The 18,433-nt window shown below is 39.7% G+C and overlaps 1 protein-coding gene across 1 annotated transcript in view; it reads left to right on the top strand.

The window, feature by feature from the left end:
- Positions 1-16,758, top strand: part of LOC134608844 (polycystin-1-like protein 1) — a 363,482-nt gene extending 346,724 nt beyond the window's left edge. Inside the window, exons 11-13 of the mRNA XM_063452022.1 lie at positions 452-628; positions 1,163-1,254; positions 15,970-16,758. Coding sequence (XP_063308092.1) covers positions 452-628; positions 1,163-1,254; positions 15,970-16,675 — 975 coding nt within the window. The 3' untranslated portion in view covers positions 16,676-16,758. The remainder of the gene's footprint in view (positions 1-451; positions 629-1,162; positions 1,255-15,969) is intronic.
- Positions 16,759-18,433: the final 1,675 nt, after the last annotated feature.

Raw genomic sequence — 18,433 nt, 5'->3', positions numbered from 1 at the left:
TACAAAGTTCTGTTAGTCCAATAAAAAAAGGTATTACAAAATATGATTTTTGTATTTATTTTTTACATCTGTGGTACTTGACTAATACAGCATCAATCTCTACTTGAACACTGTGCTAAACATAGCATAGATATTAAGCTGTAACCCCATAATTAAGCAGTTCATTAGGCATCAGAGCATCTTGAACATGGGAATTAATGAAAGAGCATGCCATTTGCCAAGCCAAACATAAGGCACCAAAACTATTTGTTAACTTTATCCATGCACAGTACACTAGTTCACACCCGTTCACTTAGGAGTGAAGCAGAGAGTGTACTTGTTCACAATCAGAGGTCGAGGTTAAAGATTAACTTGATTAACCTAGTTTATATAAGAGACCATGTCCAATTACCTCTTGTAGTACATGATAATATGACAGTTACTATATATCGATTATTCTTGTTCCAAAAAGAATTTCTATTTAGATGAATTTGAGGGCCTCATTGATGAACTTTTATTTCACCTGAATGCAATATCAAAGAGTCTACACTGCTCGCTTCCAGCAAAGCCACTTTGTTACACAGAAGAAGAGGATGAAGCCCACCTCCTTTCAACCTATTCTAGTGTTTACATTAAACAATCACCAGTGGTAAGTTAGTATAAAAGGGTACTACATTACAAAATGCATGTTTCTTGTTCAGTCAATGGTTTGAATACAAGATGAACTACAGGGGTCAAGTCCTGGGGGATTAAGTGTGGGAACTCACCCAAGATTCCCCCACCCCCCAAAAATAGATAATAATATACACTCGCATGCATATATAAACACGTGCACACACACACACACTGACAGATGCACACACACATACTCACAGACACACATACTTTACAACCTTGTATTCATAGTGGATTCATTTAATATAAATAGTGAAATCCATTTTAAATATTATAGTATCTGTAATTGTATAAACATTTTAGCTAGTGGTTTATTTTTGTTGACTTTTTTGTTGTTTTTTTATATCCTTAAATAACTTAGAATGGTATATTAAATTGCACAACACTTTACGAGCACATGTTCATTGAATAATGCATGTATTGTACATTTTGTTACTTAAAACATTGTTTTTCCTGCTTACAAACCAACTTAATACAGTCTTACAAAATTTAATTTTTATTATGCTAGAATTCTCTGTATTCCGAAGATGTTCAAGAAGAAAATACACTTCAGGAAGGAACCTGTTTAGAGTCTGCCTCTTTGAATATTGAGCTACACAGGTAGAATATTGCTTCCATCATTATTGTTTGACATCTGGAAGAAATATATGTTTTAATAATGCAATATCATCAGATAATGGTTATATTAGTATATATCTTTCATGTAATTGCAAAGTAAATATATGTATAGTAATCTAGGTTGCAAAAACAACCTGTTCATATACATCAAGTACCGTTTATACTCGAGTATAAGTCGACCCGAATATAAGTCGAGGCCCCTAATTTTACCCCCAAAAACTGGGAAAACGTATTGACTCGAGTATAAGACTAGGGTGGAAAATGCAGCAGCTACTGGTAAATTTCGAAATAAAATTAGATCGCCAAAAAATTATATTAATTGAATATTTATTTACAGTGTGTGTGTATATAATTAATGCAGAGTGTGTGTTTGTGTAGTGTGTGTATATAATGAATGCAGTGTGTGTATATAATGCAGTGTGTGTGTGTGATTATAATGAATGCAGTGTGTGTGTGTATAATGAATGCAGTGAGTGTATGTGTATATAATGCAGTGTGTGTATATAGTGTGTGTATGTGATGCAGAGTGTGTAACCTTGGTGGGGGTGGGCATTTTTATTATTTATTTTATTATTATTTTAATATTATTATTTTTTTAATATTATTAACATTTTTCTTTCATTTTTTTGTCCCCCCTCCCTGCTTGATACATGGCCAGGGAGGGGGGCTATATTATTCCCTTGTGGTCAAGTGGATGGGTTGTGCAGGAGGTGGCTGGCAGCAAGCTGTAACTTACCTTTCCTGCAGCTCCTGTCAGCTCCCTTCTCCTCCGTTCCGGTCAGCTCCACTGTAAATCTCGCGGTCTGAGTGCCGCACGGAGCGTTGCCACGGTAACCCATGGATACGCTCAGACACCGAGGCTCTCGCGAGACTTACAGTGGAGCTGAACGGCACCGAGGGGAAGGGAGCTGACAGGAGCTGCAGGAAAGGTAAGTAACAGCTCGCTGCCAGCCCCCAACAGGACAGCTGGGCTTCTGATAACACAACCTCTTTAGGTAGAGGATTCCACATGTTATTGTTCTTACAGTAAATAACACTTTCCTATGCTGTAAGAGAAAACTCCTTGCAGTCTCAATAGATGGATTTTTGTCTGTTGCGTATTCCTACTAATAAACAAGTTGTTTATTTGTACAGTGCTATCATATCCCCTCTGTGGAGCCTTTTTTCTGAAGAAAAGAAATGCAATTTCACTTTATAATTAATGTTTTCCATCCCATTATTCATTTTGTATCTTACCTCTACACTTTTTCTAGTTCTGCAATACCCTTTAAACTGGTACCCAAAAGGTTATTTATAAAGAGGTAAATTATATTTTGATCACGTGAATCAATACCACTCTTTATACACAAATGCACCTTACTAGCATTTTAAATTGTAGACCAGAATTGCTTACTGTTGCCTAGTTTATCTATAATTGCTACCAAGCCCTTTTTATTTAATGTTATCACTAACATTCCCCAAATGTATTTAAATCCCTCTGTAGAGCAGTTATATCATGTTCAGACTGTATTATCTTACCTAGTTTGGGGTCATATGCAAACACCGACAATGACTTTTAATACCCTTTTCAAGATAATTTATAAACAGATTAAAGAGCAGTGGAAACAGGACAGAATCCTGAGGCACTCTCTGCACTTTATCTTGTTATTTCCAAGAGCACAATTTTAAATCTAACCCGATTTTAGTTTTAATAGTACACTTTTACTTGGAACTGTTTCAAATGCCTTGGCAAAATCCAATTAGATTACATCTACTGGATCATCCTGATCTATATTTTACTAACTTCTTCAGAGAGTGCAATTAGGTTAGTTTGGCATGACCAGCCTTTCATAAAATCTTTTGACTCCTGCTAATGATATTATTGTGCAAATGCATTCTTGAATATTATCCCTTAACAGCACAAATAATTCAACAACCACAGATGTCAAGCTCACAGGTCTGTAGCTTTTGAACCCTTTTTAAAAATAGGCATCACATCTGCTTTTCTCCAATTCTCTGGTATAAGTCCTGAAAGAAAAGAACCTTGAAAGATTTAAAACAGTGGTATGGATATTTCTATACTAAGCTCCATAAACACACGTGGGGGAATACCATCTGGCCTTGAGGCTTTGTTAACATTAACTTTCTTTAATTTCTGTAGCACTTTATCCTGTTTTAATCAATCACATTTTTTCTGTAAGGCTTTTGTAACAGGGAGTTGGAAAGCTACAGCTATAGATTCTTATTTTCTCTATACTGAAGAAAAAAAAAAGATATTTAGAATGTCTTCCTTGTTCTGATCCTCCTTGAATAACTCACCCATCTCAGATTCCAGTGGGTCAACCATTTACTCTTAACGTTTTTGGCATTACTTAAAAAAAACTGTTTTGAAGTTGGTATTCAACCTCATTAGTCAAAAGCTTTTCAGTTTCAGGTTTTGCTTATTGAATCCCAATTGGCATGCTTATATTTGTCATAGGATGCAATTGACCCCTCTGATTTAAATGATTTATGTGACTAACCCTTTTACTAAGCCACAGGTTCTAATTTGATTCTTGTACATTTGTTGCTCAATGGTATGTAATGAGAATTGCACTTTTGTAGAATGTATTTAAATTCCACATGTATCCTTTTTGTCAGTGAATAATTCCTGCCAGTCAATTTGTTGTAAAGATGACCGTATCTTTTTATAATTAACCTTTTTAAAATGAAGGGATTTTTGTACAACCCATTGTTTTGAGTTAATCTCAAATGATATCATATTATGGCAACTATTTCCCAAGGGCTCCCTAACTTGGACATTTCAAAAAAGGTATATGGTGTTCTAGTTGTTGTTTTGACAAATTAAGGCATGCAATTGTTTTTTTATTAAGTTCAAAAACATGTTTCCTTTAAAGGAACAATACAGTCATCCAGATCACTTCATCTCATTGAAGTTGTCTGGGTGCACCATCCCTGTCCCCTTAACCCTGCAGCTTTAAACATTGCATTTATAGATATCTTGAAATGTTTCATTGCAGTACTTCCTGCTGTTTCACAGAGTTTATCTCTGTGAAATGCTGCTAGGCGTCCACATGCTTTGCATGAGGATGTCAAGCATCTGCAATCCCCATAGGAAAGCATTGATGTATGTAGCTCTCGCCACACATGCACATTAGGTCCCCCCTTCACAATGATGTTAGAGGAGGGGGTGATGAAGCCAGCAAAGAGGGACCTTGGCGCTGAAACAAAGTGAGTGTTTAAAGGGTTATTTGGCCCTTTGAGTTCTGCAGGGGAGGGGGGGGGGGGGGGTGCAGAGGGACACCATTGTGTTAGGAATATAGCTTTGAAGCCCAATCAGAGTCTGGATAATTAAAATCTCCAATGATTAAAAAATTATCCAGTTGTGAAGCCTTATTAATTTGAGGTAGCAAATGCTCTTCCCTATCAATATTAATGTTTAGAGGTTGGTTACATATTCATACTATTAATAGATGTCTGTTTCCTCACTGTACATATTTCTACCCAAAAGGCTTCCATATCCTCATCTGTATCATCACTTACAGGTTATTTAATGCTTGTCATCAAAGGTTTAACATAGATTGAGCACAGAGAGTTGTCATTAATGGTAAATTTTCAAGTTGGACAAAAGTGGTGTCTCTCAGGGTCCTGTTCCGGGTCGCTTATATTTAACATGTTTATAAATGATCTTGAAATAAGCATTAAAAGACCTGTTTCAGTGTTTGCAGATGACACAAAATTCTGCAAAGTAATACAATGTGAGCAGGATATTGCTTTGCTGCAGAGGGATTTAGATTGTAATATGAGGTATCGCCCTTTTTTATCGCCTTTTTTGCAAAGAGTGATAATCATGAGGAAACCACTGCAATGAAAATCTAGGTCTGTTTCCCCATTTGAAATGGGTTTCTTGGAAGAAATACACATGAGTTTTGTGCTTTTTGGCCTCTTTCAGTGCCAGGCACCTTTTGTGGGGTGAATTAAGCCCTTTGGCATTCAGGGAAAATATATTAAGTACCATGGTAGAGTAATGGTATCTCTATGTTTAACTATGCATAGGCGGTCCACTATTAAAGTAGTCCAGTATTAAAGCAGAAATGGAGAAATCCAGCTGGTTGCCTATTAACCAAGCCTGCACCTTAAGGGGCATGCCAGCTATAAAGTGGCAGCTCCTTTTTACTCGTATAGGGGTAGGTGGGCGTGTGTTCCCAAGTACCACATTTCCCAAGACAGCTGGAGTAGTTTAGCACATGAGGTCTGAAAGCAAAACACTTAACCAAAATAAAAATAGCATACAGTAAAAACATAAGTAAAAAACTATTTATAAAATTCAGTTAGCTTATAGCGTCCATCAGTGGGAAAACGGATTACGATATGGCTCAGAGTGTTAGATAGTAGCTGTGGGGGGTAACCTTGGAGAAAGATGGTATATTTTTTACTACCTATCGACGGCAAGTGATAGGGCAAACAATAAGTGGGCAAAAAGCTAGCTCAGTGATACACAGCAATAAACAGGATTGTAGTAGCTTACGAATTTTGGCAAACAGAGGTAAGTCTGTCACCTGAAGTACAGCGGAGCATTTCGCCAGATCGGGCCAGTGCTCAGGTATGAGGTGAAGCAGTTGACCAGTCCTTGGTGAGTTTTTTAGGGGACTTGTGGGTCCGGTGCGTGTCAGCGGGTCTTTAGCGTCTATATGGATGTCCAGTCCCGCAACAGGGTCTTTCCTTCCGCAGGTGTATAGATGGTTTTGTCAACTTTGTTCCTCTTCACAAGCAGACCCATCTTTTAAGCTTTAAAGGCCCGTCTTTTGAGCATAGTGGTGGGGGAAAGGTCTGTAAATAATTGCACATGTTCAAATTCCCCTGTGAAGGTAGGCCCCAGTCTTACTGCCTGCATGATGTGGTCTTGCACTGTATAATACCCTGCTTCCCCCAAAATAAGACATCCCTCGAAAATAAGCCCTAGCCCTAGCTTATTTTCGAGGGATGCTCGTAATATAACCCTACCACGATAATAAGCCCTAGTCACTCGTAGCTAGTTAACTAATTAAACATATACTCACTGAATTCCATACACCAGTAAGCTAATCTATGTTCGGGGAAGTTTCTCAAAATATAGATTTGCAGGATTCAATTCGCAAGTAAGATAATCTATCTTCGGAAAGTTTCCCCGAACGTAGACCTGCTTTCTAGCACATGCTTCCTACTCTTTTTCCTCAAAATAAGACATTCCCCGAAAATAAGCACTACTGCACTTTTTGTGGGAAAAATTTGTATAAGACCCTTATTTTCGGGAGAGATGGAAGTGTACTCTAGTAATGACATCTCTTGGTATGGAGGTCGGTAGGTGTTTGGGCTTTGGAAGCCTATGAGTACAGTCTAGCAAAAGTTCTGTAGTTTCCAAGTTAGGTATAAGTGTTGTGAACAGTTCATGGACATACCATTCCAAGTGTTGCGGTTTGCTTATCTCTGGGATCTTCTGATATTGTTGCACCGGACCCTGTCTTCATGATCTGCCTGTTTCTCCTCCATTTTCTGCAGCTTTGCTTCTAGTGGTGGGCATCCCCTGTTTCCTCTGTTCTGAGGATACTTTATGGAGCTCAGTGTGGAGGAAGTATTTCAATTCTTGAAGCATTCTTTGAACAGAAATGTGACAGGGATTAGCCGGTTGAGTGGAAGGCTAAACTGGCAATACATGAACAAAGTATTGGAGAGAATTTACTTTCCTCCGACATTTATACAGGGTGTTATGGCTCTATACCATAAACCGCCTGCTAATTCTTGTCCACATAATTTGTAATAACCAATAGCACCAGCCAGGGCTGTCCTCACTCGCCCCTACTGTACATTCTCTCCCTTGAATCCCTGGCCTCAAAAATTAGGTCCAACAAAGAGATTGCAGGAATCTAAATGCTTGACAGGAAATATTGCTTAGTGCTTTTTGCTGACAACGTTTTTTTTTTTTAGCTTTATTTTTGTGTTGACATACAGTTGCAAGAAAAAGTATGTGAACCCTTATGAATGATATGGATTTCTGCACAAATTGGTCATAACATGTGATCTGATCATCATCTAAGTCACAAAAATAGACAATCACAGTCTGCTTAAATTAATAACACACAAAGAATGAAATGTTGCCATGTTTTTATTGAACACACCATGTAAACATCCACAGTGCAGGTGGAAAAAGTATGTGAACCCCTAGACTAATGAAATCTCCAAGAGCTAATTGGAGTGAGATATCAGCCAACTGGAGTCCAATCAATGAGATGAGATTGGAGGTGTTGGTTACAGCTGCCCTGCCCTATAAAAAACACACACCAGTTCTGGGTTTGCTTTTCACAAGAAGCATTGCCTGATGTGAATGATGCCTCGCACAAAAGAGCTCTCAGAAGACCTACGATTAAGAATTGTTGACTTGCATAAAGCAGGAAAGGGTTATAAAAGTATCTCCAAAAGCCTTGCTGTTCATCAGTCCACGGTAAGACAAATTGTCTATAAATAGAGAAAGTTCAGCACTGCTGCTACTCTCCCTAGGAGTGGCCGTCCTGTAAAGATGACTGCAAGAGCACAGCGCAGACTGCTCAATGAGGTGAAGAAGAATCCTAGAGTGTCAGCTAAAGACTTACAAAAGTCACTGGCAAATGCTAACATCCCTGTTAGCGAATCTACAATACGTAAAACACTAAACAAGAATGGATTTCATGGGAGGATACCACAGAGGAAGCCACTGCTGTCCAAACAAAACATTGCTGCACGTTTACAGTTTGCACAAGAGCACCTGGATGTTCCACAGCAGTACTGGCAAAATATTCTGTGGACAGATGAAACCAAAGTTGAGTTGTTTGGAAGAAACACAAAACACTATGTGTGGCGAAAAAGAGGCACAGCACACCAACATCAAAACCTCATCCCAACTGTGAAGTATGGTGGTGGGGGCATCATGGTTTGGGGCTGCTTTGCTGCGTCAAGGCCTGGACGGATTGCTATCATCGAAGGAAAAATGAATTCCCAAGTTTATCAAGACTTTTTGTCAGGAGAACTTAAGGCCATCTGTCTACCAGCTGAAGCTCAACAGAAGATGGGTGTTGCAACAGGACAATGACCCAAAGCATAGAAGTAAATCAACAACAGAATGGCTTAAACTAAAGAAAATACGCCTTCTGAAGTGCCCCAGTCAGAGTCCTGACCTCAACCCGATTGAGATACTGTGGCATGACCTCAAGAAAATGATTCACACCAGACATCCCAAGAATATTGCGGAACTGAAACAGTTCTGTAAAGAGGAATGGTCAAGAATTACTCCAGACTGATGTGCACGTGTGATCTGCAACTACAGGAAACGTTTGGTTGAAGTTATTGCTGCCAAAGGCGGTTCAACCAGTTATTAAATCCAAGGGTTCACATACTTTTTCCACCTGCACTGTGAATGTTTACATGGTGTGTTCAATAAAAACATGGCAACATTTCATTATTTGTGTGTTATTAGTTTAAGCAGACTGTGATTGTCTATTGTTGTGACTTAGATGATGATCAGATCACATTTTATGACCAATTTGTGCAGAAATCCATATAATTCCAAAGGGTTCACATACTTTTTCTTGCAACTGTAGAAGTAAACCATCAGTACAGTATACCAGAGCTTGCACAGAAGCCGTATTGAGACTGGGAGTCTCTTAAGGTATTTCATAGTTTGGGTACATTTTGCTTAACAGTCCTGCTGTGTTTTTTGATACAGTACAGCGTCTTTTTATGCAGTCAACATTTTGTATTGGTACATATAAACAATAATCAAACAACAAAAAATAAAGTAACATGTTATATAATTAAATTTTTAGAGGTGTGTTCGTTTTGCTCTTGCTGCTGTGAGTGGTTAGGTCTCGTTACATGGGAGGGCATCATCATTTGTGTGTTTGTATACCCTTTGACTCTCCAGTTTAGGTGTCATATTGTTCCCACAATTCCCATGTCTTACTAAAGCTGGAGGTGATGTTATGCACTTGTGCTGTAAGTTTGTCCATAAGGTAATTGTCCCTGATTTTGGTGAGTACTATAGATATGTGTGGTATTTCTGGGCTTGCCCATGTTTGCGCCAGTGCTCTTCTTGCTGCTAAATTTATCATGTTTAGTAGTTTTTGCTCATATCTGTTAAGCCCCTCTGTGGGTCTGGAGACGAGGCAGCTCCAAGGGTCTAACTATATAGGTCTCTGGAACACTTGGGTGCTTAAAGCTGTTACTCTTTCCCAGTATTCCTTAACTTTTGGGCAGTGCCACCACATATGTATAAAGCTCCCTTTGTCCCCGCATAGATGCCAGCAGGTGTCAGTGGGGCTCAATTGCATGTGATATTGTTTTACCAGCGTCATATACCAACTAAATAGCATCTTGTAACTCTGTTCCTGTAATGTAACACACATTGACATCTCCTGCCAGTCCATCCCCTCAAGTGTTTCCCCCTGGTCTGCTTCCCATTGCTCTGTATATCTAAGTGGTCCCCATTCACCTGATTCTGCACTAATGTGTTGATATAGTAATGTGATCAACTTAGTCTGTGTTGACTCTTTGTAGCACAACCTCTCAAAGAAGGTCATAGTTCGTTTTGCTGCAGTTTGTACCTCTGCCGTCCGGGCAAAGTCCCTGAGTTGGAGGTAACAAAAGTAGTCCCTCGATTGAAATGGGGCATGTGTGGTTAAGTGGTCGTGTGTAACTATATCATTTTGGACGTACAGGTGGATATACCTTTGTAGCCCTGTGGCTTCTATGCCTTTAAAGTCCCTGGCTCTGAGTCCTGGGGGGGAATGCCCTGTTTCTAAATACTGGGGTCATCGGTGAGGAGTCTGTTCCTAGGGCATATTTTTGTTTTGCTTGGTCCCATATTGTAAGGCAGTTTAGAATGGCCTGGCATGTTGTTTTTAGTATGGGCCTATGTTTCTTTGGTTCCCAAATTTTTTAATTGGGGTAGATCCACCCCTGACATTAGGGATTCAATGTCTACCCATCTCCTGCGGTCCGTGAGTGAGTGCCAATGTATGATATGGGCCAATTGGGCTGCGTGATAGTAGTGGTGTATGTTGGGTAGTCCTAGTCCTCCTCTGTTTTTGGGTCTGTATATTAAGTTGCGGGCCAGTCATGGCCTTTTTTTGTTCCATATAGATGAATCTATTGCTTGTTGGGTTGGTGTCAAGTCCCTTTTTGTTATTTGTATGGGGAAAGATTGGAAAAGGAATAGCAGTCTTGGTAGTACATTCTTTTTGACCGCATGCAGTCGTCCTATCCAAAAGATGAGTTATCGGTCCATCTTTCCAGTTCTCGTGTTAGGGTTTGAAACAATGGAGTGTAGTTTTTTTGGTATAGGGATGCAGGGTCTGCTGTCATTGTTACCCCTAAGGATTTGAATTCTCACGTCTCTAGTTTATAATGATATGCTTGTCTAATGGCGGTCATGTCTGTTGTTGTCATGTGGAAGGGCATTGCCACCGTTTTAGAGGGATTCATTTTGTAGCCTGAGATGTCTCCATATTCGGCTAAGAGTGTCGATAGTTTGGGTAGACTTCTCATTGGGTTCGTTAAGGTTAGCAGGACATCATCTGCATATGCCGATACCTTAAATTGCTGTTTTGCTATCTCCACCCCATGTATGTCTGGATCTGATCTAATTGCTATCAGTAAAGGTTCAAGTGTTAGTGCAAACAACAGTGGCAAGAGTGGGCATCCTTGTTGGGTGCCATTTCGCAGGGGGAAGGGTGTTGCAGGCGCTCCCGTAATGAGGGTTTGGGCTCTCAGGTCTGTGTATAGGGCTCTGAGTGCGGTGCAAAAGAAGTCCGGGAATCCCATCTTTTGTAGGAGTGTGGTGAGGAAGGGCCATTCTACTCGGTCAAATCCCTTCTCGGCATCTAGCGAGAGGGCTAGTGAGGGTTTCTTGGTGGTGATCATGTACCATAGAAGATCAGCTCCTCTGCGAGTGTTTTCATAGAGCTGTCATCCAGGCATGAATCCCACTTGATCTGGGTGAATCAGTCGTGTCAGTAGTGGTGTGAGTCTGGTGGCTAAAATTGTAGCATAAATCTTTAGGTCGGTGTTTATTAAGTAGATGGGTCTGTAATTAAAAGTCTGGGTGGTATCTCTGTCTGGTTTCGTGATTAAGATTATGTTTGCTGTGGTCATATGCGTGATCGGTGTGCCTCCCTCTCTGATTATATAGCTCAACTAGTTGGGGCGCTAGTTCGTCCTTGAATATTTTATAGTAGCTCATATCATAGCCGTCAGGGCCAGGTGCTTTGCTACCTTTTAAGTGTGTGATAGCAGCTTTTACTTCATCTTCTGTGATTAGTGCTGTCAGTTTCTCCATGTCTTTATTTTTAATCTGAGGTAATGGAAGTTGTTCTGGGAAGGTGGCTATGCGTGTTATCTATTCTGGGTTGTCTGGCGTATGGTGTGGTGTGTGATTGTATAGCTCTGTTAAAAAAGGTGGGGAACTCCTCGTTGATGAGTTTTGGTGTGTTAGCTATTTCACCGTTGGCTTTATTTAGTTTGGTGATGGGTGTGATCCACTGTCTGGGTCTTAGTTGTCTGGCTAATAGTGTGTCCATTTTATTTGCCTTTTCATAGTTTAGTCTTTTGGACCACGTTACTGAGCGGGCTATCTCTTCTAATGTCAGCTCTTTAATAGAATGTCTAAGGGCGTTAAGTTCGTTCCGTCTGGGGGCTGTGTGTTGTGTTTTATGTTGCTGTTCCAGTCAACGTAATTGTGACTGGAGTTCCAGCAGGAGTTTTGTTTTTCGTTGTTTTTTGTGAGTGGCTGCTCTGATGAGGTTGCCCTTAATTACTGTCTTATGGGCTGCCCAGAGTGTGGTGGGACTCATGTTTGGTGTAGCATTGTCCTGAAAGTATGTGACTATAGCTTCTTTGGTATTGGCCTGCACTTCTTGATCCTTTAGAAGATAGGGGTTTAATCTCCATGTCCAGTTGAAGCTATATTTAATTTTACTGAGGGTAAAAGTGATATCTGCGTGATCTGACCACGTTATGCTATTTATGTCAGTGTGAGGTACCTTGTGCATGCCTGTGTCATTTACGAAGATGTGATCTATTCTTGAGTACGTGTCGTGGGGGTTGGAATAAACTGTATAATCCCATGTAATCTGGGTGTTGCAGTCTCCAGGCATCGAAGAGGCCCATGTGTGTTAGGTATTCATGCAGTAGTCTATCCTGCCTCCCCCTTCCTTGGGATCTCTGGGTGCCTGGCTTTGTGCTTCTATCTATCGTCGGACACGGCACCGCATTAAAATCCCCTCCCACCACTGTTACGCCTCTGTTCAAGGACATCGTGAGGGTTCCTAATGAGGCCCAAAATGAGTTGTCTAGATCATTGGGGGCGTATACATCCTGAGTCTATTGTTATGGAGGGTGTCTGTCACCATCATGTACCATCCCTCTGGGTCTGTTTGGCTGGCTGTGATGATGTAGGGGCATCATTTATGGATTAGTATTGCCACGCTTCCTACGCAACAGTGTAGTTTCTATCCCTTAGCTTGGTAGGTGCTGCCTTAGGGAGGTGTGTTTCCTGTATGATTGCTATGTTTACTCCCTTAGATTTCAAGTCCCTAAAGAGAAGCCTGCATTTTTGTTAAGCCCTTTTATATTTTGTGATGGTATCTTAAGAGTCATGAGGAAGGGAGGAGCGGTTTGTTGTTGGTCCTGTGTGTCAGTTGTACATTTTGTATCCCTTTACGTATCGGGGTTTGTCCTTTTGTGGGCGCTGTAGGGGGTGATCTATACCTCGTTAGTCTGAGTCACCATTTCAAGCCAAAGAAGAAAATATAAAAGTAAATACAAAGAAAAATAAATACATTGAAAACAGTGTATAACTTTAACCTAGTAACCATTTTGAATCTCTTAATCAAAGTGGTAGGTTGTACCTCGGGGTCTGGTCTTACAAGTGGCCAGACCCTGTTGGAGCTCTTTCACTGAGGTGTCGGGTGGTCCTCAGTGATGAGTGGCTGACCCCGCACATATGCACTCGTTGTAAGTTTAATTTGCCGTTGCCTAGGTGTGTCTACCATGGTCGGTCTTTGTGGTGGGTCTTCTTGTTGGGATTAGACGGGTCACATTTCCTCCCCTCCCCCCCACCTTATGTGTTATTGGTGCCTTGTCGAGCATGTTGGAGCTTACTTGTTCAAATTCTTAGATGGTTGCTGAACTCAAAGGTTTCAGAGGGTCTCAGATGGGAAGTGTATGTCCGCTGTCAACGGTTAATCTACCCAGTACTACCCGGTGTCCACAGCAGTTACCACTTAACCTTTGGCATAGTGCGTTTTATGTGGACTCTCAGTTGACAGGTATCCACTTGGGCATCGTATGTTAGATTAAGTAGCGCAATTGGGTCTGTGTCTGGTGTATGGTGTGGTGTGTGATTGTATAGCTCTGTGAAAAAGGTGATTGTATAGCTCATTGATGAGTTTTGGTGTGTTAGCTATTTCACCGTTGGCTTTATTTAGTTTGGTGATGGGTGTGATCCCCTGTCTGGGTCTTAGTTGTCTGGCTAATAGTGTGTCCATTTTATTTGTTCTTGGGTGTCTCTAATCCCATCTGTTAACTGGCTGTGGGAGAGGGGCTATTCTTTCTAAGTCAGTGCGGGCGGGATTTGAGGCTGGGCGTCTATGGGGGTACGTGTCATAGCGGTTGTTCTGTGCTTCTTGTTAATAGGTAACCTCCGGGAGTGTCTAACATTAGATATACCATTTTGTTAACTCATATACCTCTGACATTCCGTATACAATTTGTATTTCCGTTATCTTTCCCTTTCTGTCCCTCCTTCCCCACCCTCATACATTTGTACCTGAAACCCCTGGCCTCTATTCATCCCTCCCTCCCAACCAATGCACTTAGCTTTAACCCCACTGCAAGGGTAGTCGTGAGTCTATAAGACATAAGTCCGCTTGTTGTGTGAGTCCTGCACTGCCAGCGCATTCAGGAGCTGCCATGCTGTGTTTCAGTCGCCATGAGCCAGTCCCTTGGCAGTAAGGTTAGTTCTTGTTGAGTTGGCACTGGGAGTTGCAGCTCCGGTGGTGTTTCAATACCCAGTTTAGTGAGGAGCTGGGAAGGGTCATCGCCTGGCTGCAGGGTGTAGGTTTTGCTGTTTGCACAGGTGATGATCTTGAACGGATGTTCTGTCGCAGTAGGGTGGTGATCGGCCTCCATTACCATCGTCTCTGCAGGGTGGATGCAGCGAGGTCTTGGTAGGTGAGTGGTTTGGTAGGTAGGTGAGCGGTTTAGTAGGGGAGTTCATTTTCTCTGCTGTATTGCAGAATTGCTTCCTTCGTGGCATAGAAGTGAAAGCACATGATTATGTCCCTGGGTGTAGAGCTCTCTGATCTGCGGGCCCGCAGTGCTCTATGCGCTCTGTCTATTACCCACTTGTCGTCAGGAATATCCGGCAAGAGGTTCTGGAAGTAGTATTGTAATTTACAAGTGGATTGTGCAGGAGTTCTCAGACTATGCTGCCATTCAGGTCAGCAGTCAGGCCACGCCCTCTCTTGCTGACAACGTTTTAATAGCCTTATATGGCCCCAATAAATTGATCCCTCCCTTCCCCCTTCTGTTATTACTAGACGCATTTGGGAAAAGCTCCAACTATAAATTAGACCGGCAAACTTACCAAAGAGCTCCAGAGAAAATATGCATTCCATTGGAGGTAAACTTTCTTAGTTTACCTAGGTATTAAGATCTCAACCTCTATAGCCAACAGAGTGTAATATAACTACACCCCCTATGGCAAACTTGCCTTCAAGAATTAGATAAATTGCCACATATTATGGCTGGGGAAAATCAATGCATACAAAATTATGATCCTCCCTAGGTTACTCTATGTCTTTATAATGCTCCCCGTAGCTATACCGGCCTCCCTGTGTAGATCCCTCCAGTCAATATGTACCTTTTTAATCTGGGACAAACATAAGCCTAGACTATTGCTACAGCTCCTACAAAACCCCACTAATTTAGGGGGAGTTGGCTTACCCGATATAGGGCTATACTATAATACGGAAGTGGGGAAATTGGGATGCTCTTCATTCTTTTATTACCCACCCACACACTGCCTATGGGTGAGGACTAGGGACGACTTTAGCAAGTCCATTGCCCATTTTGTTTGTTTTGTGATAACAGCATTTTGAGTTACTAAAGTCAGACAATTTGCCAAATGCCTAAATTATGATGAACAGCAATTCGTTTTAAACTGAATGCACAAGTCAGCATATATCTTTACATGTATTTTTCCTCTTTTTTTTATTTTTCATAATGTATAAATATTCTGCATCTGTACCAATAAATGTTGTACTTATTTCACTACGATATGGGGAAGTGGGCTATAATCATACTATACTTATACTGAAGTGAAGCAAAGTGAAGTGACAGAGGGACCCTGCTTTGGTCCAGAGCTGTGTATCATTCCTTATTACAAAATATTTGTATTTTCCTAAAATTACCAGATTCCTTTAAACAGCTGTAGTGATGACCTTGGAGATACCCAGAGTTCCTTGTACCAGTCAATGTATGCTCATTAACCACTGAATATCTAAACCACTTGTTAATCTTACATAAAAGTACAATAACCCCATGTATGTTATAGAAACATAATATATTATTGAACTCATGGCATAGCTATCTAATTTTGTTATCTGCTTATGATCTCACTCACATTATTTTTGTTTGTTTCATTTTTAGATCTTCTATGACACCACAGAAGTTTAAACACTTTGAAATACCATTTGAAAAGCCAGAAGTTACTACAGATAAAGTCCTATTCACTCAGTGTTCTTCAGTCAGCAACAAATTTGAGGAACATTTAAACTCACGCACAAACACTAAAATAGTTAATGAATTTTTAATTGACAATAAACCTTTAAACAATGAATCTTTAGATATATCTGAAAAAGGATACCTTAAGAACAGAGATACATTGTGTCTTTCTCACTGTAAAGCAATGTTGTATAATGATCAACACACAGAAATTGGTGTCCAACAACCTGAATTTATCAGTGGCATGAACAGACTAACATGTAGTCATTCTGACAATATGCTCTGTAAAAATAGCAAACCACTAAAACGTTCACACACTATAGTGATTGAACCATTGGACTGCAACAATTCAGCAATTTTGAACAAAGGTTTTAAAGATGACAGTTCAAATGATTTAAACATTTCAGAACATGCTGTACCTGATTTTGCCAATTATGCCTTTCAGATGAATCACAATGACTTTGAAACTGATAAAAAAATCAACCAAACATGTACACAACAAAATAATGTGAGATCAATTGAAAATACAATTACTAAGCGAATTACTGAAGTGCCTGTCCAAACTGCACTAAACCATATTAATGACAACCCGGTTGATAATATTCCATCTTCTCTTAAACAATGCTGGTGATTAATGTTAGTTGTTATAATTATATTTCAAACAACCTACAAAATAATTGTTGCATTTAAACAGTTTAAATAATCATGTACTTATTGCCGAATATATTATTTAGAGTTCAAATATTTCTCATTTTCTTTCTGGTTATTTTTATTTATTTCAGTTTTTTAACACTGATAAACATTTGGATTACTATTCAGTTGTTCTCCACAAATTGTGCTATCCTTCAAGGATATTTACATATGAATATTTGACACACTAAATGTAAATTTGATTATATAAATGTGTAGACAATTACCATATTGATTAAAAATGTTCGATTATAGTGTTTTTATGATGCTTTTATAGACTAAAATGCATTTATGTATTTTTGTTTAAAAGAACTGTATGACAAACAACTAAGTCTGCATGTCAGAGGTGTTCGTACTATTATTTCAAGACTTTTTAGATGTATACTTGCCCACAAACAACGCTATTCACTAAGGACAACCAACTTTTTGTGCAATGACGTATCGTGATTCTCCATGTACCTGTTCTTACCACAGTGATGCATCTATTTTATTGTGTTATTCAATAAATATATTTAGCCAAAGAATACACTTTTAGATTTCTTTCAGTTGTTTGTCCTAAATTCCAATATCTGAAACACATGCCACAATCACAGAGACAAAGACTCACCGTGCAATGCACAAATATGTTCATTTTGGTTCATGATGATAGAGGATGATATGGAGGAGAAATTGTTTTTTTGTTTTTTGTTTTGGTGGGGGCAAATAGGCAGCTTAGTTTGCTATGATGCACACCAGGTCTGCCCAATAGAGATGTCCCGAACAGTTAGCCGGGAACTATTCGCCAGCGAACATAGCTTGTACGCGGTTGCCGTGGCGGGCGAACATATGCGATGTTACTGGCCTTACTGGCGAACTTACTGGCCTTAGCAACTGCCGATTGACATTGCATATTATTAAAAGTAGTGATAAAATGAAGGACAAAGTAGCACTTAGTATGATATGATTCTGGTGCTGCTAAAAACCACTCAAGTGCAATGTCACTATTTACACTTAAAACGTGATAAAATTAGGAAACAAACAAGGTGATTTGCGCACACAGAATACTTTGGTTTACCTTACAAAAACAAATTCTTGATAACCAATACAGTTGATTTACTCTCTTCCATATTAAACAGATTAGAAAACACACATAGTGTAATCTGTATACAAAGTGTATTTATATATGGAGATATTCAACAAATTCACAATTTTCAGAGCCCATTAAAAGTTGGCTTGGGACTTGTAGCCCATATCATCTCATCAAGGATATATTTATGTAGTTCCACTGATCACACTTCTCAGTAACTCTGTACTGCCTCTGGTGCAGATATCTTTTAGAAAGAAAGGAAGGAGGAAACCACTCCTTCCTTTCTTTCTATACTATACATCACAAGGTTGGGATTCCTTGTATTGGTTACTGCTGCCCAATACCAGCAGTTTTTAAACAACGTTTTAAAATAGTAAAAAAAAAAAGCTGTTAAAAGCTAAAAAAAAAAAAAAAGCTTTTAAAAGTTAAAAAAACTTTTAAAAAGTAAAATAAAATGTTTTAAAAAGGGAAAAAATGCATATTACCTCTACACTTGGTACAGGCTAGTGAAAAAATTAACCCACGCTAAGGTTCAAATATGCCTTTAGGAAATGGTATGTATTTGTATTTAAATTCAAACTTAAATGACTGTGTCTCAAATGTGCCCCTTCAACATTGTCATATACCTGGTAA

This window comes from Pelobates fuscus, chromosome 4 (genome assembly GCF_036172605.1).
Source record: "Pelobates fuscus isolate aPelFus1 chromosome 4, aPelFus1.pri, whole genome shotgun sequence".
In the NCBI taxonomy this organism is placed as follows: domain Eukaryota; kingdom Metazoa; phylum Chordata; class Amphibia; order Anura; family Pelobatidae; genus Pelobates; species Pelobates fuscus.
The sequence above is the reverse complement of the archived record's forward strand: the minus strand, read 5'-3'. Positions and strand labels throughout refer to the sequence as shown.